The 22,450-nt window shown below is 42.0% G+C and overlaps 1 protein-coding gene across 11 annotated transcripts in view; it reads right to left on the reverse strand.

Annotated features, from left to right (window-relative positions):
- Positions 1-22,450, reverse strand: part of TPRG1 (tumor protein p63 regulated 1) — a 363,442-nt gene that overhangs the window by 190,925 nt on the left and 150,067 nt on the right. For 4 of the 11 annotated variants that reach the window (XM_055568727.1, XM_055568732.1, XM_055568725.1 and 1 more), the window contains 2 exons: positions 17,241-17,414; positions 13,090-13,152 (listed from right to left, as the gene is read on the reverse strand). The exons of 2 other annotated variants lie outside the window; for them this stretch is intronic. In XM_055568727.1, coding sequence (XP_055424702.1) covers positions 13,090-13,122 — 33 coding nt within the window. In that variant the 5' untranslated portion in view covers positions 13,123-13,152; positions 17,241-17,414. Of the gene's footprint in view, positions 1-10,666; positions 12,422-13,089; positions 13,153-17,240; positions 17,415-20,109; positions 20,393-22,450 lie in introns of those variants that run through there. 5 more of the 11 variants (XM_055568733.1, XM_055568729.1, XM_055568728.1 and 2 more) reach the window with 4 other exon arrangements.

Raw genomic sequence — 22,450 nt, forward strand, 5'->3', positions numbered from 1 at the left:
CTCCATCATAGACGGTCTGTGGGCCGAGGATGGCATGTGTGCTGCACATACTGAATGTGAATTAGTATATTGGGCAGCAGATAAATAATGCTTAATAGACACTGCAGAGATGACTGGTCTCTAGTCACCTTCCTACATGTACCCTCTTGCCAGGGACCAGGTGATATAGGTTTCGTGTTTAAGAAAGTTAATGTATTAATATAATTGGGGTGAGCATAAAATAAAGTTTAATGTAAGCGGCTCTAATGAAAAGCGTAGGGAAGAAGTCAGTCTGAAAAGGCTACATACTATATATGATTTCAACTGTATGACATTCTGGAAAGGCAAAACTTGGGAGACAATAAAGAGGTCAGTGGTTACCAGGGAGTGGGGAAAGGGATGAGCGCAGAATGTTTTTAGGTCAGTAAAACTCTAATGCAAACTCTGTGCTTTGGTTGATTATGATACGTCAGTAGAGGTTCATGGGTAATCGGTGGTAAAAAACATACTCCTCTGGGGACAGCTGTTAGTAAATGGGGGAAGCCACACGTGTGGAATGGCAAGGAATACATAGGAAGTCTCTCTATCTTCCTCTTAATTAAGCTGTGAACCTAAAACTGGCCTAAAAATCAGTATCTTTTAAAATATCAAGAATAAGTAACATAATTTTTGTCATTAATTTAAAATATAGGAAAATATCTAGGACCTAATATATAAGACCCGTATCATAGGAAGGACAGGATGTGGTTAGCTCTAGAATCAGAACAGGAAAGGTCATGTTAGTGAAGGGACCGCCCACAGTGGTAGGTATTAAACTATGTTTTGCTGGGCTTTAATATTGCCCCAAAGCATCTACATGCACCAAGGAAGGGAGATGGAGGGTGGGAGACCTCTCGACCGTCACTTCTGCTTCACCCTGAATATCTATGGCTTCAGCTAGTTTACATATGGGTTCCGTAGGAGACTTCAAATACTAAAGGGTCTAGAGGCTTGAAAGCATATGTATAGACACTTGTCCAGATTACTTTACCACTGAAACCTGGTCCCATATTTTCCTGCTAACTCATCTTATATGGACTCATTGCCTTACTCAGACATTCAAAGTCTTTCATGGCCTGGCCTCAACCTTCTTCCAGCTTTTGTCTATAACTTCTTTCCCACATTCCTTACTTACCAACCAGACTACCTAACAGTTTACACTCCTAAAATGATGCTTTTTAAGATACAATTACTTGCTAACATATCAGGTTCTTCCATTAGACGGGGAGCTCTTCAAGTTGTTGTTCAGTCACTCAGTCGTGTCTGACTCTCTGTGACCCCATGGACTGCAGCATTCCAGGGAAGGGCAGGCTTCCCTGTCCTTCACTATCTCCCAGAGTTTGCTCAGACTCATGTCCGTTGAGTCAGTGATGCCATCTGACCATCTCGTCCTGTCGCCCCCTTCTCCTCCTGCCTTCAATCTTTCCCAGCATCAGGGTCTTTTCCAGCGAGCCAGCTCTTCACATCAGGTGGCTTGGAGTATTGGAGCTTCAGCTTCAGCATGAGTCCTTCTAATGAATATTCAGGACTGATTTCCTTTACGATTGACTAGTTTGATCTCCTTGCTGTCCAAGAGACTCTCAAGAGTGTTCTCAAGCATCACAGTTCAAAAGCATCAATTCTTTGATGCTCAGTCTTCTTTATGGTCCTTCTTAATGCTCTTCAAGGGCAGGAACCATATTTTGTTCATTATAGGGAGAAAAGTGGGCCCCTTCTCCAAAGTATTGGTTGAGCAAACGGTCTCATTTGAACTGCAGTGACCAGAAGTTCCCACCAGATGGCAGTGTGCGGACACTTTTCCCTTACCAACCAGAAGGGAGGGGGAAGGTTATAGGGCAAACTGCCTTTCATCTCTGTCCTTGCGGACTGACAAACAAATCTCCGCAGACATCAGAGCTTGTGACTGGGCAGGAGACGTCACATCGTGAATCAGAACCTCAGGCAGCTGCTGTATTCCCTCGATACCGCCTCTCTCTGAAAACTTTCCTTCTGGAGGCTGAACAAGGATTATTCTAGTCTGTGTTCTAGGACAGAGGAACTTGGAGTTGAGTTTGATTGTCACAGACACACGATGACCATCTTTTCAGCACTTTGGAGAACTGGCCACCAACACCCACTGATTGCTGCCATCTGTTGAGGTTTCTTAACCTCCTGCCCAGCCCCACCTACTACAACCAGGCAGCAAGCAGAAGTCAGCCAAACATGTCGGCTAACTTCTGAAGACAGCGGCTTCCCCAAGTTCCTGCCTCCTTCGGCACTTGAGAATCCTGGATGATCAGCTCAGGAGAACTTCAGGTGCCCTACGCCTGCAGCCCCTCACCTCTTTACCTGGGGACCCTGTGCTCTGCTCTGGAATGTCTCAGAAGAAAAGGGCTCCCAAATAGAAGACAGCCCCAGGCCAACTGAAAAACAAGGAGAAATATCTCCAAAGGACGTTCCAGACTCTAAGTGCCCCGGTTTAAAAAGGGCCTTACCTTTTCACTTCCTTCTGTTTCTGTAGGCCTCTGATCTCACCACAGTCCAGGAAGGCAGGAGCCTTCCCTTCTTGCTACTTTGAAAGCTTCTGTGTTTTGTCTCCCATCATCCAAAATGCTCTAGCCCCTCTAAACTTGTCCTGTTCCTACAGACCTCCTTTTCTTCACTGCTAGAGTAGAGATTATAAGTGGATAGAAGTCAAGAAGATTCTGGAGGTTCAACTTTTTTTAATTAAACAAGGTCCCAGTTCTAAGGGCATCTCCCTGAGATGGGTCTCACTGCTAACTCTGCTCCACCCTGAGCAACACACCTCATTCCGTGGATAGAAAGGTAGTTAAGACCCAAGCTCTGGAGTCAGCAGACGTGGGTCAGATTCTGCCTCTGCCACATCCTAACTACTTGACCTTGGGTGAGTTGTTCAACCTCTCCAAATCTTAGCTTCCTCATCTATAGAATGGAGGAAGTATCTACATATCTCAGAGGGATGTTGTGCTCATAAAATAAGGCTTGTGAAGTATTTAAGCACAGTACCAATTCAAGGGGCATTAAATAAATGCTCGGACTCACTATTAGCATTAACAGAAATACCCTGCAGAAGACACAGCTCTCTAGAAGTAATTCTTGGTGTTACATTCTGGAGAAGGAAATGGCAACCCACTCCAGTATTCTTGTGTGGAAAATTCCATGGACAGATGAGCCTGGTAGGCTACAGTCTATGGGGTCACAAAAAGTCAGACACAACTGAGCCACTTCACTTCACATTCAGCAAAGCTGCAGAAACATCTAAAGACTCCAAAAGCTTTTCATAAATCCTGTTGGGACCTATCCCTACAATGAGATCCATTTTGCTTTTATTTGTTTAGTGTTTTATTCAGTAGGATCTAACTGAGCTTATAAGCTGTGGCAAGCTCACGGGAGGCCAGGAAGGTACGTATGAGATGCAGTCTCTGTCCTCAAAGAATTCAGAGTACATTGAGGATTCCACCCATAAGCAATTATAATGTAGTGGGATCTGTGCTTTAACCTGGGTAAACACACCATCCTGCAGATGCAGAAGGAGGGAGCCTGAGATCCGACACATCTTGCAAGGCATTGTCAGTCCTTCATGCTCTAACTCTAGCCTTCCTAGCAGTGTCTAATCCAAGAAATAATTGTCTTCCTGACAGTACACTATGGTATATCAGATCTCTAATCGTGGGCACTGACTATGCTCTCTTAATGCAATGTCCACCTGCCTGGAAAACTACCAGCATTCTAAGTTTCTGCCTAAAGATAGCAACCTGTGAGAAGTCTTCCTCAGTCACCCTAGAGAGACTTGAGGGCTTCTCCACAGCAACGGTGAGCTCACTGAAAGTTGGGGCAGCATACTTTTAGCTTGGTCGCTAGCACTTGACTCAGTGGCCGGTGCAAAACTGGCTTTCAGCAGGGACGGTGCACAAACAAAGAAACCTGCCTCTACGCACCACGCTCCCCAACTCCTCGCAACCAGCACTGCCCGCATTTCAGCCAGTACAGGGAAGAACCAGCCCACTGAACCAAGGGTCTCCTGCCACCCGGATCCATTACAGGGACTCTAGACTGTTACAGAAAAGTTTCTGTTGTCATCCGAAGTTTCTTTCCTTTTAATGCCCACTAGTTTGGGCCTGGTTTTACTCTTTAGAACAAAGCAGAATAAATAGGTTCATATTCTCTTCAACATAGCAACCCTTCAAATATATGAAGATATCAGACAAATATAATATCAATATAAAACCCTCATTTGTGTTTTTTCCTTTTCAAACACACACAGCTAATTAAGTCATCATTAACATACATTTTTTAAGTGCCTAACATATGCTGAGTACTTCATAGAAGCTTTGAGCATCATAAATTTAGTCTGGATATCTTCAACACCACCAGCATATACATATCTACGTTTTGATTTATTTCATCGTGTTGGTTTCATTTCTGTGTTCTAGGAATCCTAGATCATTTTAGATACTCATGCCTCACTATTATTATTAATATTGCACTACTTTATTAAAAATATATGCCATGTATACATTTATATAGACTTCTTTTTAGATACTCATATTGAGCTGAAAAGGTAAGTGACCATCTTGCTTTTTTACAGGTAATGAGATTGAACCATCAGAGATTAACCCTTGTTCAATGTTATCTTGCTGATAGGGGCCAGAGACAAAGACAAGGTCAACGCAGCCTCCTTCCAAGGCCAGGGCTCCTTCCACTGTATGTACAATGCCACTTCTTGGTGTCAATCTGCAGCATTTACTTTTCATTTTAGTTTGGTGTCATCTGCAAATTTGGACATTTCCCCTTCTAGAGAACCTTTGAAATCATGAGTGAAAAATATTGGCCAGAAAAAAAAGGCTTCAGTCCTTGCCAGAGATCACTTTCTAGCTGACATGGAGCTGTTAGCAACCCTTAAGAGACATTTTTATTACCCAACTGTGAAACCAGTGAATACATGACATGATCCTGCTCATATGTCACCGTCTTATGCAAAAATCACTTTACAGGAGGCAGTGTGAAATCTGTTGCTAAAACTTCCTCACCCTACTGATTTATCAATGTAGTGGCACAATAAGAAAAGGAAATGTGGTGTGTCTAGCACGACCCGTTAGTAGTAAACTTGAATGAACTTCTAGCGATCAGAGCCTTTGCTTCAAAATGCCCACAAATCAATTGTGTAAGTTTCCAAAATTTCAGCAGGAACTTAGATAAAACTCATATTCCCATCTTCAGTGTTTAGTGCTGTGTTATGATGCCAAGTAAACCCCTTTATTCACAGGGGAAACCATTGTGAACTTGTCAGAATATGATCTGTTCCCAGGGCTGTTGACAAGCCTCCTCAGTGACACCGCTGCTCAGTTTGATGCAGAATGTCGCACTTCCTCATTTTGGTACACGATGTTGCAACTGTATTTCATGCACCTTTTTCTTTCATTGCTTATATGTCACCTGTCAGGCTGTTTGGCTAAAATTTCCTAACCCCCAAATTAAAGGCTAAAAGTGACTTCAAATGATAGGAATAAATTGTTGTCTAAGAGGTATGTGGATCTCAGAAGTTCACTTACAGGAAACAGCTTTCTTGCCCCTTGTATTCCCAGTGCCAGGAGCATAGTAAGTGCTCAAGATGTGTTTGTTACAGCAAATGGAGAGGAGATGCAACAACTTCAGACCAAAAAATAAAAGCATGAAAATATGTATACCTTTAGGAGAGGGAACTCAAAGTTTTAAACTCATACTAAAATGTGTATGACTGATATGAGAGACTTTCTAGACACTAGGTCTTGTTGGAAGACTGTAGGAAGAGTTCCGGAAGATTTTTAAAGGAGGATGGAAAAGCCTCAGAGAGAGGAAAGGGAAGGGAAAAGTGAAAGGGCCAGGAGCTACCCTGAAAGCAATGAATAAGTTATAATGTTGGAGACAGAAGACCAAGGTTCAAGCTCTGTGTCTACTGTTAGCTGTTTGCCATTGAATAAGTTTCACACCTTAACAGAGCCTCAATCTTGAGGGACGTGACAGAAACACGAAGTCACATCTCACAGAAGTGTGTGAGCATCTAATGAGATTAAAAATATGAAAGTACTTTATCAAATCAGCATCACTTACACCCAAATCTGTGTTGGGGTCCACCTGAATAAAAGCAGTGGGATCACAAGAGTATTGAGAGGATGGATTAAGAGATTGCTATGTAACTGTGAGCTTTCAAGCAAACTTGAAATGTTTCCCACTTAAGAAAAACATTGAGCCTTACCAGGTTGAGAAGCCAGTACTTATGCAATATTGGAGCAACTGAGAGATATAACCATACAAGCATTCCTCCAGCTCCAAGTCCTCTAGTCAAATAAAACTGAGCACATCCTAAACTGAACCTAGACTTATTTGCTGAGAACCAGCCATCCTGATTCTGTTACTGATAGAACTGTATCTTAAGGCACTTAAGCCTGAAATCTGTATCTTGATTGTTAACTTTCTACCAGTCTAAGGACAGTAGGGGTGGACAGAATTGATGCATGTAACTTTTATCCTGAGACATCTTTTCTCTGCTGTGAGCCCTAATATTCTCATCTGTTGAATGGAGACAATTCCACCTGCCTTACTGGGTTTTAGCATTTTATGAGAATCAACTGATTCATGTAAAAGTTTTTTTAAAACTGTAAAATCCTTTGAAAATAAAAAGGTACTTTTTAATATTTGCAATAGTGTAAGACTAATCCTGGGCTTTCCTGGTGACCAAGTGTGATAAAGAATTCACCTGTCAAGCAGGAGATACAGGTTCGATCTCTGGGTTGAGAAGTACCCTGGAGAAGGAAATGGCAACCCACTCCAGTATTCTTGCCTGGGAAATTCCATGGACAGAGGAGCCTGGCAGGCTACAACCCATGGGGTTGCAAGAGAGTCGGACATGACTTAGCAACTAAATAACAAGACTAACCCTAGAGACTGACTTTGTCTAATCTGCACAAAGAAAACTGAGCCCAAAAATCTGCCATTTAGTAATACCAAAAGATATTGGTTCAAAAAACTCTGAGTACCACTTGGGTAATTGTTCCACTTGTTGTCTAGTTAAATAGCTTGAATCTACGGAGTTTTGATGCTGAAAGAATTAAGGAAATCATTACCACATTAAAGGTGTAAAAAATTTTTAAATATATTAATGAGGTGGTGGGAAGTGTGCTGACAGTGAAGTCGGTCTGAAAGTGTTTGGTTTCCCTAATTAAACAGAGCTAATGAGTTTCTCCACGGAGCCTGAGCACTGGACTAAACAGTCTAACAAGCCTTGGATTTCTGTGATCTCAATAAAAAATGACCAACTGGCAGCTGAAAATAACCTGCGTCACGGAATGACTCATTCTTCACACCTTTGGGTGGAAGCTCTGCATCAGAAGGCAGAAGGAACTTGCAAGCACTCTGCGGGGCTGAAGTCAGATCCTTTAGGGTCTCCAGAAGCGGCAGACACCTCATGACAAGGGATCTTAACATCATGTCACAATGAGGCAAGGAGAATCACAAAGTGAAAGCTACTCTAGATCACAGATCAGGGCTAGGAAAAACTTACAAAGAGGGGATGGAGTTAAATTTAATCAACATTCATTGAGCCTGGAGGTGCAGAGTAGTATCAGTTCAGTTCAGTCGTGTCCGACTCTATGCGACCCCATGAATCGCAGCACGCCAGGCCTCCCTGTCCATCACCAACTCCCGGAGTTCACTCAGACTCACGTCCATCGAGTCAGTGATGCCATCCAGCCATCTCATCCTCTGTCATCCCCTTCTCTTCCTGCCCCCAATCCCTCCCAGCATCAGGGTCTTTTTCAATGAGTCAACTCTTCGCATGAGGTGGCCAAAGTATTGGAGTTTCAGCCTCAGCATCAGTCCTCCCAATGAACACTCAGGACTGGTCTCCTTTAGGATGGACTGGTTGGATCTCCTTGCAGTTCAAGGGATTCTCAAGAGTCTTCTCCAATACCACAGTTCAAAAGCATCAATTCTTCGGCACTCAGCTTTCTTCACAGTCCAACTCTCACATCCATACATGACCACAGGAAAAACCATAGCCTTGACTAGATGGACCTTTGTTGGCAAAGTAATATCTCTGCTTTTGAATATGCTATCTAGGTTGGTCATAACTTTCCTTCCAAGGAGTAAGCATCTTTTAATTTCATGGCTGCAATCACCATATGCAGTAATTTTGGAGCCCTCAAAAATAAAGTCTGACACTTTTCCCACTGTTTCCTCATCTATTTCCTGTGAAGTGGGACCAGATGCCATGATCTTAGTTTTCTGAATGTTGAGCTTTAAGCCAACTTTTTCACGCTCCTCTTTCACTTTTATCAAGAGGCTCTTTAGTTCCTCTTCACTTTCTGCCATAAGGGTGGTGTCATCTGCGTATCTAAGGTTATTGATATTTCTCCCAGCACTCTTTGATTCCAGCTTGTGCTTCTTCCAGCCCAGCAATTCTCATGATGTACTCTGCATATAAGTTAAATAATCAGGGTAACAATATACAGCCCTGATGTACTCCTTTTCCTATTTGGAACCAGTCTGTTGTTCCATATCCAGTTCTAACTATTGCTTCCTGACCTGCATACAGATTTCTCAAGAGGCAGGTCAGGTGGTCTGGGATTCCCATCTCTTGAAGAATTTTCCACAGTTTATTGTGATCCACACAGTCAAAGGCTTTGGCACAGTCAATAAAGCAGAAATAGATGTTTTTTCTGGAACTCTCTTGCTTTTTCCATGATCCATTGGATGTTGGCAATTTGATCTCTGGCTCCTCTGCCTTTTCTAAAACCAGCTTGAACATCTGGAAGTTCACAGTTCACGTATTGCTGAAGCCTGGCTTGGAGAATTTTGAGCATTACTTTACTAGTGTGTGAGATGAGTGCAATTGTGTGGTAGTTTGAACATTCTTTGGCATTGCCTTTCTTTGGGATTGGAATGCAAACTGACCTTTTCCAGTCCTGTGGCCAATGCTGAGTTTTCCAAATTTGCTGGCATATTGAGTGCTGCACTTTCACGGCATCATCTTTCAGGATTTGAAATAGCTCAACTGGAATTCCATCACCTCCACTAGCTTTGTTCATAGTGATGATTTCTAAGGCCCACTTGACTTCACATTCCAGGATGTCTGGCTCTAGGTGATTGGTCACACCATCGTGATTATCTGGGTCGTGAAGATCTTTTTTGTACAGTTCTTCTGTGTATTCTTGCCACTTTTTCTTAATATCTTCTGCTTCTGTTAGGTCCATACCATTTCCGTCCTTTATTGAGCCCATCTTTGCATGAAATGTTTCCTTCGTATCTCTAATTTTCTAGAGGAGATCTCTAGTCTTTCCCATTCTGTTATTTTCCTCTATTTCTTTGTATTGATTGCTGAGGAAGGCTTTCTTATCTCTCCTTGCTATTCTTTGGAACTCTGCATTCAAATGGAAATATCTTTCCTTTTCTCCTTTCCTTTTCACTTCTCTTCTTTTCACAGCTATTTGTGAGGCCTCCTCAGACAGCCATTTTGCTTTTTTGCATTTCTTTTCCATGGGGATGGTCTTCATCCCTGTCTCCTGTACAATGTCATGAACTTCTCCATCCATAGTTCTTCAGGTACTCTATCAGATCTAGTCCCTTAAATCTATTTCTCACTTCCACTGTATAATCATAAGAGATTTGATTTAGGTCATACCTGAATGGTCTAGTGGTTTTCCCTACTTTCTTCAATTTAAGTCTGTATATAGAGACATAAAAGGTATACCTCTGCTCTCCTCAGACAAGCTTTCTAACAAGTTAAGGAAGTAGATACAATTTTTAGAAACTAAAAGACAATTTAGAGCATCCTCAGTGCCTCCATGGTTTCTCCAGGTATAATCAATCTCTCAACATAGATTATAAAGCCATTTAAGATATAGCCCCGCCTTGAGCTTCTCAGACATGGTGTCCTTTCAGATCTGTGTGTGTGTGTGTGTGTGTGTGTGTGTGTGTGTGTGCACTGCCCCCTTTGCCTGAAATGCCCTGTTTTTGCCTCTGGCCTTGGAGAACCATCCTTAGTGGGGCTGCTTAGTCTGTGAAGCCCTTCCTGATCACCCTTTCTTGTCACTCTGTTGCTCACAGTTCCTTAAACTCTCCAAACTCTTTCCCGCCTACCAGACTTTGCGCTTTCCCATCTCTCCCATTCTTATTCCTACTCAGTGCTCAGGTGTCCACTTAAACTCAGCACAGAGAAGCATTGCTTGATGTCCCACAGCATCTAAGTCAGGGTCTCGTCTTATTTTCTGCTAGAATCCTGTTTTCTTCCTTCATTACACTTATGGCAGCCTTTAAGTGAGTAATAAATAATAAATTGTGGCTTAATGTGTTTGCCGGCTTCCTTGTGGCAAGAATGGATTATTTACCACTACCTCCTGGCACATACCACTGTGTCTCGCACACAAATAATTTTTAAGAGAATGAATGAATTTCTCCATGTTACCTTGATCCTCCAAAATACCTTAGAACATTGAAAGAATATTATCTTCCAGTACTCTGGTGTCTCAGTCACTGCGCAAGTGATTCCTGCCTGGAGCACATCCAGTAAAACTTATAAAAATTTCTGATTTACAGAATAGTTGCACAATGAGGGTATCAGCCTCCTTGAAGTAATGATTTTCTCTGCAAAATGATGCAGATACCTGGAGGCATGAAGCTTCACTTCCCCACTGAACTGAAAGCATCACATGATTCTTTGAAAATTGCTGTCTATGAATTTCCCAAGGGAAGGCTTTTTAGTAAAGCTCCCTGAAGTCTGGTGAAACATCACTCATCATCAGGTAGGATCCAACCTGGTCCTATAACACGCTTTCTCCAAAAAGTGTGCTCTGTGTGATACGGACACACCTAAACAAGTTCGAGAAGAGGGGCCAGACTAGAAAAGAAAGGGACTCAATGCTGTACCAGACAAGGACGCTGAAGGCACGGGAGGTGCTAAATGAGAGTAGAGAGTGTTTGCAGGGTGTCCGATAGCCTCTTATCGCTCAATTCAACTTTGGTTGTGTATCCCCGAGGAAAGGCTCCAGGTGGGGAGAGGTTTGTCTTTATTTAATATGAGGAAAAACTGTTTCACAGAGTTGTGCAGAAGAGAATGGGCTGCCTTAGAAAGGTCTGACATTTTGCACAGAAAGGATGCAAGACCAGAACAATAGAACAATGGAGGTTGAATCTGTAAGAGACATGACGTATCTGAATGAACAATGGGGATGGTATCGAACAGGTGATGAATACTAATGAGCATCATTGATTAGATCAGGTGTAGGCTTAGATATTTAACCTCCACAGCATCCTAAGCTGTGAGATACTCCTGTTACCCTCCACTTCGCAGATGAAGAAACTGAGGCACACAAAGCTTAAGCATGGGTCTTAGGTTACCACACCAGGAATGGAATCAGGATTCAAGCCCAGGTTCATCTGACTCCAAAGCCCATGCTCCAAAGACTGCTAAAATCCCCTGCAAATCTAATACTCTGTGACTTTTTTGCATATTGAGTTATCAAGAAAAAAATTAATAAACCAGTCTCTAATGTAACTAATGAAGCTGAGTCCTTTGCTTTCTCCCTTCCATTGTCCTCCGTTGTAATTCATATGCTTATGAGTACAGAGCATCTAACCGGGTTTCAAGTTTCCTGTGTGTCTCTGTGTGTATGTGTGCATAGATCTGACAGGGCTAGTTCATTTCAAGTAACCGAGTATGTCTTTGGACAGCTCTTGTCAAGATCCAATAGAAGAGCCAATTCCAAAAATATGTTCCTTTAGTGGTTTTTTAGGGTTCTCTGCTCTGCACGGATTGACAATGTGGTAACAAGAGACATTCTGGAGACTGGATTTAATGCAACCATATGCTAGACAGAATGAGAACCCATATTGCAGCAGACCAGCCGGTACATTTCCATGTTAACAGAAGCTTGATTGCAAATTACATTTAGTCTCAACAGCTCAGTTCACTGCACACAGATGCCATGGGGGACTGTAAAGTTAGCGAGATGTGGGGGAGTACGACTAACATTTTTTTTGAAAAAAAAAAAAAAATCCTTCAGCTGATAGAATGCCAAGGAGCATCAGCGCTGATGCTGAAAAGAAAATGCTGCTATATTTGTTTTGCCAGGAAAGGAAAAATAATCATTGTCGCGAGTTGTTAGTCAAATTATGAATACGAGCTCGGCTGGTAATTGTCTGATAATACAAACAGTGATATTAGGGCTGTCAGAGCTGCAGGCACGGTTTGACAGCTAACATGTACATGCTCTCGAATGAGGAGTTGGTTCACTGATTCCAAAAGTTAAGCAGACAGAAGGGCGGGTGATGGAGGAGAGTTTCCCCAGGATCCTGGCTTTACATCCAGGACTGGATCTGGGTCAGCTTCCCAAAGTGTGGCCAGCATCTCCCCCATGCAGAGATAGATCTGCAGGATTATAGAAGAGCACAAAATGAGTCTGGGTTGCAGGTCTGTCTCTTACTTTCTGTGCAACCCCAGGTAAGTCATTTAACCTCTCTGGGCATAGGTTTTCCCACACCTAAAATGGGGTTGATAATACTCCAACAGGTCCCCTTCCCAAGGATATAGTGAAGCTTGTATGTGAGCATACAGTAAACACATGCGGCTCTATAAATGTTGGGGCTATAAGTTGCCTACTTGGCTGGGTTTCTTTTTGTTCCCATTTTAAGAGTCGAGCTGAAATGATTTCTTGTCCATTGTCTCATGGCTGGAGCAGAGTTTTTGTCTAGGCATGAGCACTTTTCAGTTAGAATCATTCATCTACTTTCTTTGAAGAGTCTAGACACCCTGCACCTCTCACCTAGAACCTATCATTGACTCTTTTATAACATTCATTTCCCATCAGGAAACTAGAAAGCTTTCATCAAATTCCATCAAGGATGCAGGATGCCTTTATTCTCTTCACCCTCCTGTTTTCCAGGTTCCAAGCTGCAGTAGAGACTATTCTGCTCAATAATACATGTTCTCCCCGAGCCACTAATTCCCAGAACCCGTTGCAGCTAAGAGTGGCCATGGGCTAGGTTCTGGCCATAGGAACATGAACAGGAGTGAAGTCTATGGCTCCCTAGCCTTACCTTTAATCTTCTTGCCTCATTCTCTTTCTCCATCCACTAGCTGAGTGGCAAATACTCAAGAACCTGCAGAAGGACAAAGTCACAGATGGAAGTGAATTGGGCCCCTGAATGACTGCCTGGAGCATAAGTCCCTGCCAATCTAGTCTAGGCTCTGAAGTGAGCAAGAAAATCTGCTCTCTTCATCCACTGAGGTTTATGGGTTGGTTGTTAAAATAGCTAGCTTGTCTTAAAACCCAAGTGGTCATCTATTTTATCTCACTATACAAAATGTGCTGTTACCAGAAACACAGTGAACATCTCATCAAATACATCCTGAACACTCCATGCCCTTCCATGCCTCCAAGCCTTTGCTTATATGCGATGTTTTCCCCTGCTTCCCTCATGCCCCTCAGCCCCACCTGTATGCTTTTCTACTGAGCAAGCTCTCACTTCCAGGGTTCAGCTCTGAAGAACCCACTCATATGGAGTTAATTGCTTGCTTTCTTTGGATTTTCACAAAATTTGTATATGCCCCTTGTTGGATTATGGGGCTTCCCCAGTGGCTCAGATGATAAAGAATCTGCCTGCAATTCAGGAGACCTGGGTTCAGTCCCTGGGGCAAGAAGATTGCCTGGAGAAGGGAATGGCTACCCACTCCAGTATTCCTGCCTAGAGAATGTCATGGACAGAAGAGCCTGGTGGGGTACAGTCTGTGGAGTCACAAAAGAGTCGGACATGATTGAGCAACTGACACTGGTTGGCTTGTAGAGGTATTATGCTTGACATATATCTCCCTCCTCTTAAGGCAGAGAATCTGTCTCATCAAACCCTTAATGAATGCATCTTTCCTCTTTTACTTCTATTTTCTTTCTTCCACTACCTGTGGGATTAGGTGCCCTGGAGCTGTGTCTTCAGCTTAAAGATGAAGGGGCACAGAGGCAAATGTAAGCACCTCTTAACTTTATGAGCTCTCCTCCTACAACTCAGGAAAAGAAAGATCACATCTTCCTTTCTACACATCCACCTTCTAAGGCCTGCACTTGATACCTAAAGAGATTTGAGGAGGAGGACTCTGCCCTGAGAAAAGTCCATAGAGCATGTGGTGGGTATGAAGGATGCCTCTATGAATGGAGGCCTCCTCCCTCTCCCTGATCATCCTGCCCCCCTCACCTTGTCACCCCACTGGGATCTCTACTGATGATCCTTCAAAAAGCAATAGGCAGTTACGGCCGCTTCATGTCTGAGTCCAGCTCAGCCTGTCAATCAGGGCTGCTTGGAAGATACAAATGTTGATTTCTGTTCACAGCAGGGTGAGATGCTCACATCAAACACCGCTTTGTACCACTTAAGGACATCCTGCTGAGTTCCAGCTCTAAGGGAACAAGCTTGTCTTGTTTTTGTTTTTCCAGTGACTGTTGCTCTTGTTCCTTGTTTTGGTTTGGAATCTGTTTCCCTCCTACCACTTTGGAGTTTTCTGAGACTGGTTTATTTTCTTACCTTCTTCTATTTGTTACTTTGGGTTTTTATATATGTCGCTCTCACAGCCATCCACATAGGCAATAGCTATTTATTTTTAGTTAACTCCTAAAGAGTGCTAGGCGATTCTCCATCAGCAGTGAGGCAAAACAATGACAAAATTAGGGTCCTGGTTTGAGAATAAGCAACCCAGCTGAGTCCCAGCTCTAGCACCTGGGACTAATCACTTCAGCTTAGTCTCTTGGTCTCTAAAATAGGAATAAAAGTATGAATGTAGTTCCTCTAGACTATAAGCTCGATCAGAGCAGGGATCATACCCATTTTGTTCAAAATTGAACATATTCAGTGCTTGGTACGTTGTAGGTCCTCCATAAAGATTGTTCAGTGACTGACTGGCTGTTGCAGAGACCAAATAAGGTAATACACATTAAAAAAAAACAAAACCTATAAATCCTATAGTGCTACACACAGGAAAGTGTCAGTATTATACAGATGGGGAGTGCATGGACTGTCCTCAAACTGAGAGCTACTTAGCTATTTTAAGATATTGACAGATACTTTAGTTAATGTGTTTCAAATATGCATAATATCCTTGGAGTGGCCCAAGGATGCAATTCAAATGGGAGACAAGGCAGAGAGGTAATTTCTGAATCTCTTAACAGAGATGAAGAAAAGGCAGCCTGTGTTAGAGAAGACTGTAATGTTCCTAAGCAGAAGAATTACACGTCAGAGGGGAACCTCATGCTCACTTGTTCTAGCAAAATAGGTTTTATTGGCTGGCCAAGGTCATTGGAATCTAGAGTTGGAGAAGAATTCTCTCAAAGGCACATTATTGCTTAACGTGTTTTATATTTATTTATAACCCCACCAAATCTGAAAAATGACTTATGGCAGAACTTGTCCAAACAGACAATCCCAGCTGACATTCGAGTTGGTCCCATCTCTCATCTCATAGATGGGGGAACGAAGAAACTGATGTGTCCAAGGTAACTCAGCTGGGTGACAGTCACTGCTAACTGCATTGCTCAGTAAATACGAGGGTTGATACTGACGCTTCGAAAATCTTCCCTAATATCCACTCTCCAGGAGTGACTCTGCTCTCCCTGATCTCTTTCATACAGATCTGGTACTGTAATATACTCATCACATCGCCCCTTCTCAATGCGTCCCTGTCCCAGCATAACCCACATGGGTTGTCGTCTATACCAGGTAGCAGTGGGGGAGGTGAGGAGGCTGGAGATACTGTCGTAGAACTGCAAGCCTGTGTACTGAGTGAAGTTCACTAAGCCTCCACCATAATATACTCAGTCAATACTGAAGAAAGTGAAAGAGAACAGAATCACCACTTCAGACTTGGGACAGAGAAATAAATAAAATATAGTCTCCAGCCCTTAAGGAGCTTAGAATTTATTGGCAGATATACACAAACGCACACAACTAGAATGTAATTTCAACATTATAAGAGACTCCAGTACACAGTCCTCTGAGAGCTCAGGCATTATGCTGGGATGTGGGATCAAAGAAGACTTCAGAGAATAGGAGATATTTGAACTGGGCTGTGAAACATGCATAGGATTTCCCCAGATGGCCAGAGTCAGGGAGAAGGGTGCTCTAAGGAAAGGAAATAACAAGTTCAGTGACCAAGAGGGGTGGACACATGTGACAATGATAGGGGGCTACAGTTCATCTGGGATGACTATCTAGCATCTTCCTGGAGATGCTCTGGGTAAAAAAAGTATTCTATGGCCAATAATTATGGGAGATGCATCCTGTATTCCTATTTAGAAATTTAAAATGCATATTTGTCTATCAAAGGCTCTGAGAAATAAATTAGGAGGCTATGTAGCCAGTCCAGAGAAATACTGTGGAAGGCCTGAAGAGGGACTGTGGCAGTGTGTACAAAAAGGCATGTATGTGAGAGTGATTCCAGAGGACAAAGATCTAAGATGTACCAAATGCAGAAGAGGAATGGATTTAAGAGGATCTGGTTTTAGCTTGTTGGACTGAATAGATGGTAGCACAATTTGAGAAATTTTTGAGGAAAATAACACAGACCTTGTTTCAGTCCTGTTGAATGTGAGCTGACTATGGGGCAATCACATGAAGATGTTAGCAGATAGCTGACAATTCAGGTCTAGGTTCCAGAGGTGATTCTGAAGTTCAAGAAGATGCTGGACAACATTATAACCTTTATGGAAAAGATCAAGCGCTGGACAGGGCATTGGATTGGATAAGATCCAAGATCCCTTTTGGCCCAAAGCTAGTATGACATTATGGCCAGAGGGCCCTGCTGATGAATATAGACAGTCCAGTCTCTGCCTAATGATCAAGTCCAAGAGCATAATCTCTTGCAGCTGGTCATGGAAGTAATGACTGCAGAGGAGTTTGACATCGGCACACATTTCAATGAACAGAACTGGTTTTAAAAGAAATGTCTTTCACTAGTAAAAGTCTGTAATGACCCTGTAAAATGGCTCCATTTCTTTGATCCTGGCCTCACTGGGGAGAAACAATGGAAATACAGGATATGCAAGAAACATCATGGAAGCAGTGTGTTCCTTGCAAACGCACTTTATTGACCTTTCCTAGTATCCATGCAGCCTGGGAGAGTGGAGACAGCCCTGGGCTGAAAATCAGGTAGCCAAGGTCCTGACTATTTCATTAAATCACTTCATGTCCTTTGGAAAATTACCTACCTGCTATGTATCTCTATGGGCTTCCCAGGTGGCTCAGTGGTAAAGAATCTGCTTGCCAATGCAGGAGCCATCAGGAGATGAGGGTTTGATTGCTGGGTCAGGAAAATCCCCTGGAGGAGGAAATGGCAACTCATTCCAGTATTCTTGCTGGGATAATCCCATGGACAGAGAAGCCTGGAGAGCAAAGAGTTATAAACGACTGAGTGACTGAGCACACATGCAAATGTTTCTATGCCTCAACTTAACAAATCTGTAAAATACATTAAAATAACATTATATGCAATATTTATTCCTAAGTTTGTTAGAAAGGTTCAGTGAGATAGGTTTGTTTTGGGGTTTTTGTCTATTTAAAAGGATAAATTTTTTAAATTTTTATTTGAGTACAATGTTGTGTTAGCTTCTGCTATACAGCAAAGTGAATCAGTTACGCATATACATATATCCCCTTTTATTTTTTTTAAATTTCTTTTTAACGAGCATAATTGCTTTACAGTGCTGTGTTAGTTTCTGCTATGCAACAACTTATAGCTCCTCAGCTATAAATATACATATATCCCCTTGAGATGGGTTTATTTTGTGAAAGATAATATTAGCAATGGAGACCACCTGTTCTAAATATACATCTTAAACTACTGGAGTCTCAAATGGCCCTGGACACTGAATCACAGGATAGACTCACTTTGCAGATGGGAAACCAAGTCCCAGGGAGGACAGGTGACTTAACCAAGATCAGACAATAGGAAGCTAAGCAGCATCAGCAGATAGGAACATGTTCTTCCTTCTAAGTACTGCTGCTGCTGCTAAGTCACTTCAGTCGTGTCCGACTCTGTGCGACCCCATAGACGGCAGCCCACCAGGCTTCCCCGTCCCTGGGATTCTCTAGGCAAGAACACTGGAGTGGGTTGCCATTTCCTTCTCCAATGCATGAAAGTGAAAAGTGAAAGGGAAGTCGCTCAGTCGTGTCCAACTCTAGCGACCCCATGGACTGCAGCCTAGTGCCTTCCAAATACCAAGAGCTGGGGCCATGGATGGAAAGAAACCATAGGCTAGGAAAAAAATGTAGTTGAGTAGCCAACCTATAGTATTCAGAACCCCAACCATTAAATCAAGTCTACGGCGCAAGAAAGCCAGCTAAAACAATTTGCCCCATATTTCTACAAAGTGAGCAATCTTCCTTTGTGTCAAACTGGGTTTGCCACAGCTGAATCTCTCTGACCGCTCAGCTCAGTGACTTCAGCAAAAAATAACATGTTCTATAATGGTGAGCATTTTTATATTGATAACTTCACTGACTAGATTAGATGGTTAGACATATGAACTTCACCTTCTCTTATAGATCTCCACTCCAACTCCAGAGGGAATGTTCTAGATGGAGAGCAATGAGCTGTGTTCTGATACCAAATATCTGTGGGAGGGTTTCCCACACCAACCCATTGTCCAGCTATCTAACACTAATGACTTAGGGTTATGGTGAACCCCACAGTTTAAGAGATCATTTCCACAAGACTGTCCCCAAGTCAGATGCCAGTTTTACCATGCATACTTCTGACCAAACAGTTATTAATTCAGGGGGTTCCCACAACCTTCTCCTCATGTTTGATAATTTGCCACAATAACTCACAGAACTTAGGAAAACACTACTTACTATCACAGATTTATTATAAAGGAAACAGGAATCACCAAATGGAAGAGATGCATAGGGCTACATATCGGGGAAGAAGCATGGAGCCTTTCTGCCCTTTGTGTGTGCTACCCTGTCAGTACCTCATTGTGTTCACCAGCCTGGAAACTCACCAAACCCCATTGTTTAGGGGCAATTATGGAGGTTTCCTAACATTGGCATGATTGGTTAGATCATTGGTCATCAGTGTTTAATTCAAGTTCCAGACCTTCTTCCTGTTCCAGAGGTTGGGAGATAGGTCTCAAAGTACCAGGAGTCTAATCATATCTAGATCTCTTTTCAGCAAACAGCTCCCATCCCAAAGCTATCTAGGGACCCCCAAACATCAGTCATCACATTGAGAAAAAAAAAAAAAAGACATTCCTATCAACCAGGAAATTCTAAGGGATTTAGAAGCTCTATATTGGAAGATCAAAAGATGCTCTTATTACTTCTATCACTCAAGAAATTACAAGGGTTTTAGCAGCTTTATGCCAAGAACCAGGGACAAAAACTAAATAATGTATATTTCTTTTTATGCCATAGTAGCCACACTTGATTTAAGCAAGTGTCTCCTAACTGACACTTCTGGATCTGGTTCCTCTTTCAACTTTTCTCCCCACAATTGACATTGCTATCCTCCTGTAGTGTCACTCTTCCTCCCCCTCCCCAATTCCGCAGCACACAGGGCAAGATCCAAATCTTCATCTTGGCATTCAAAGCCCTTTTGGATCTGGTTGCAATCTGTCTTTCTAGCTTTATTTCTTCTACTCCATTATTTGTATCCCACATCACTGGACTCATCACTGAATCTTGAATACATGTAGGCCTTGGTCTCACACTCTGGTAGACCATTCATCTGTTTCCTTTGCACTCTTATAGTCTCATGTCTTTCCTGTTTTCAGGCACACATTTTTTTTTCCCCATAATATTGTGATGTGTGTACTTGTGTACTTGTTCCACTTCCTCATTAGATAGTCCCCATGTCCAACCCCCACAGCACTCAGCTCAGTGCCTGGTAAAGTCTTAGCCAGAAAATAACATGTTAAGGGGGAAAAAAGGTGCATACATTGCGCCAAAACTAAACACCACCATACTCAAAAACAAAAACAAAACACCATTGGCTAAAGATGAAAGCATTTCCATGTAGCTTCAAATCAGAGCTGAGTAGCTGATTCTCCAGACAAGCACTTGGAAAAACCGTTTTACCTGTTCTCCCTCTTGTCTGTTCAGTTGCCTAAGTTGCTTTGAAGTCTGTAAAATGGCCAATATCTCCAATCAGAGCAGTGTTTCCTTTCCAGACAGGAAGACTGCTGCTAAAGAGAGAAGCCACGCTTGTTTTTGAGGTCTGGGCTGCAGCGGTGACTCATCCAGTAAAGCCAGAGGCTGTCTATTTTGATCTTTCTATGTTCAGAGTCTATTTACGGTTGTAATTTTCTTCCTCTCTCTTTCTCCCTTCCCGCCTCTGGTGACTTATCGGAATGGTCACACACATTTGACAAACGGAACCTGTATAAGGAGAGAGTGAACAGGATGGAACAGGCTTTCAGCTAAAGCCCAGGAATGAATGCTTGTGTTTACAGCTCTGATGATAGGGTTCCGGTAATGACTTGGCCTTTTTCTCCTTGATTGAATATTCCCCTGGGCCTGCCAGTCTGGGCTCCTGTTATTTAATGAGGACATTGGAGCACAACCTCAAGATGTCTGCAAAAATGACCTTTTCTTTGGGCTTATTCCAAATGCAAAGAAAACTAGAGCCCCAGTTTAGACAGGCACTTCTGGAATACAGCTTTGGAATCCACTCTTTATCCCAGAAACTCAGAAGCTTAGAATCACACTCTCTTAGAGCCAGAGTGAACCATAGAGATGATCTGGTTACCAGTTTTCATTCCGCTGATGGAGAAATTCAGGACCAGAGGAAAAAAGCAAGTCATCATAAATCACCAGGCAGGCATAGTCACAACAAACTCAGGCTTGGGACCTGAGACTCTAAGCTGTAGTCAGTGTACTTTTGAATGGGTCAAGATAGAAATTAACAGCTGGCTAAATGGTGGCTTACAGGATGGAAAAGCTTCTCTTAATTTCCCCTGTGTGGCACCATGGCAGCATTGCGTTCTCTTTCAGCTATGCTCACAATGAGAGACTAGTGGCACAAGCAAAGGAATTAGCCTTTAACTATAAACTCAGTGTCACAGCTTTAAAAGCCAATATAAAATTAGCATAAGAGTCAGTTGTGTGGAGTCTTAACTAGGACAACCTTTGAGATCCCAGATCTTCCTTACTCACTCTACATTTGCATTTTGGCTTTATCTGCAAAATGGGGAATTCACTTCCTGATTGTGAACATCCTTATAAAGTTTAAATGAGAAAACATTGTCAGTAAGTCCTTGATACTATAAAGCTCTGCTCTACTTGTGAAAAGGATTATTATTACGTTGTTAGACTCCTACTTATAGGATCTTTTTTTTTTCAATATGGTGATTTCATAGTCTGCTATGAAAGAGACCCCTTAATTCGAAATGAGAGAATTTGAAGATAATTTTTTGCTTCAGATTTTCCCCGTGCTCATTGTAGACTACCTGGAAATCCAGAAACATAATTTTTTTAAATCAACTATCTCATTACCCAGCTATAGCCACATGTTTTCACTAGGTCCAGATTATTATAATTTTGCTTTTTTTATGAGTTTTTTCCCCAGGTCATTAAATATATATAGTATATAGTTTGTAATATATATATTGCATGCCTTTCCATCAGAATGCATCATAATATATTTAAATAACAATTATTTTTTAACATTTAAGTAGTTTATTAGTGATTTTCTTAGCATAAGTTTAAAGATTGAATGCAGCCCAACTTGGAATTTCTCTGAGCCATCCTATAAATAGGGTGACCATATGTTCTCTGGTCCAAAACAGGGCATTTTCTTGGAGTAGAAAGTCATACTATTGATAATTATGGTGTGACAAAAAGCATAAATCTGAACTGTTTTGGGCAAAGTAGGACATATGGCCATGCTAAGTACAGTCATAAAGAATTTTAGAAATATCACTGTCCACAGGCAACATTACATAAGGTCAAAAAAATGCACACTCTAGAATCAGGGCATTTGAGTCCAAAATCGAGATCTACCATTGTTAGCAAAAATAACCGAATGGTGCTGAACTTCAGTTTCTTCATTTTAAAATATAAGCTATTACCTACATCTCAGATTTACCTGCGTTTGAGTAAGAATGTAAATGAAGGTCTGTTGTAGCTCAAACAAACTTGACAGTTCAGAAGGTTTTTTTTTTTTTAATGGTATTAATGCAATGGAGCTGGGTTCTCTTCACATCAGCATTCTTCATGAAGTGTCCTAAACAATTCACATTCTGCCTGAATATGCAAATGATTCCTCCAACCAGCTATAGGATAATAAACAACTGACCCACACAAGGAGAATCTACATTTGCCCTTAGATGGATCTCATTACACTCCACATAAAAGGACAATTAGAGTTTTCTTTAAAGCTGTCCTTTAGTTTTATTGATTACTGGTTGAAGTATAGTTT

This window comes from Bubalus kerabau, chromosome 2, assembly GCF_029407905.1.
Source record: "Bubalus kerabau isolate K-KA32 ecotype Philippines breed swamp buffalo chromosome 2, PCC_UOA_SB_1v2, whole genome shotgun sequence".
Taxonomy (NCBI): Eukaryota; Metazoa; Chordata; class Mammalia; order Artiodactyla; family Bovidae; genus Bubalus; species Bubalus kerabau.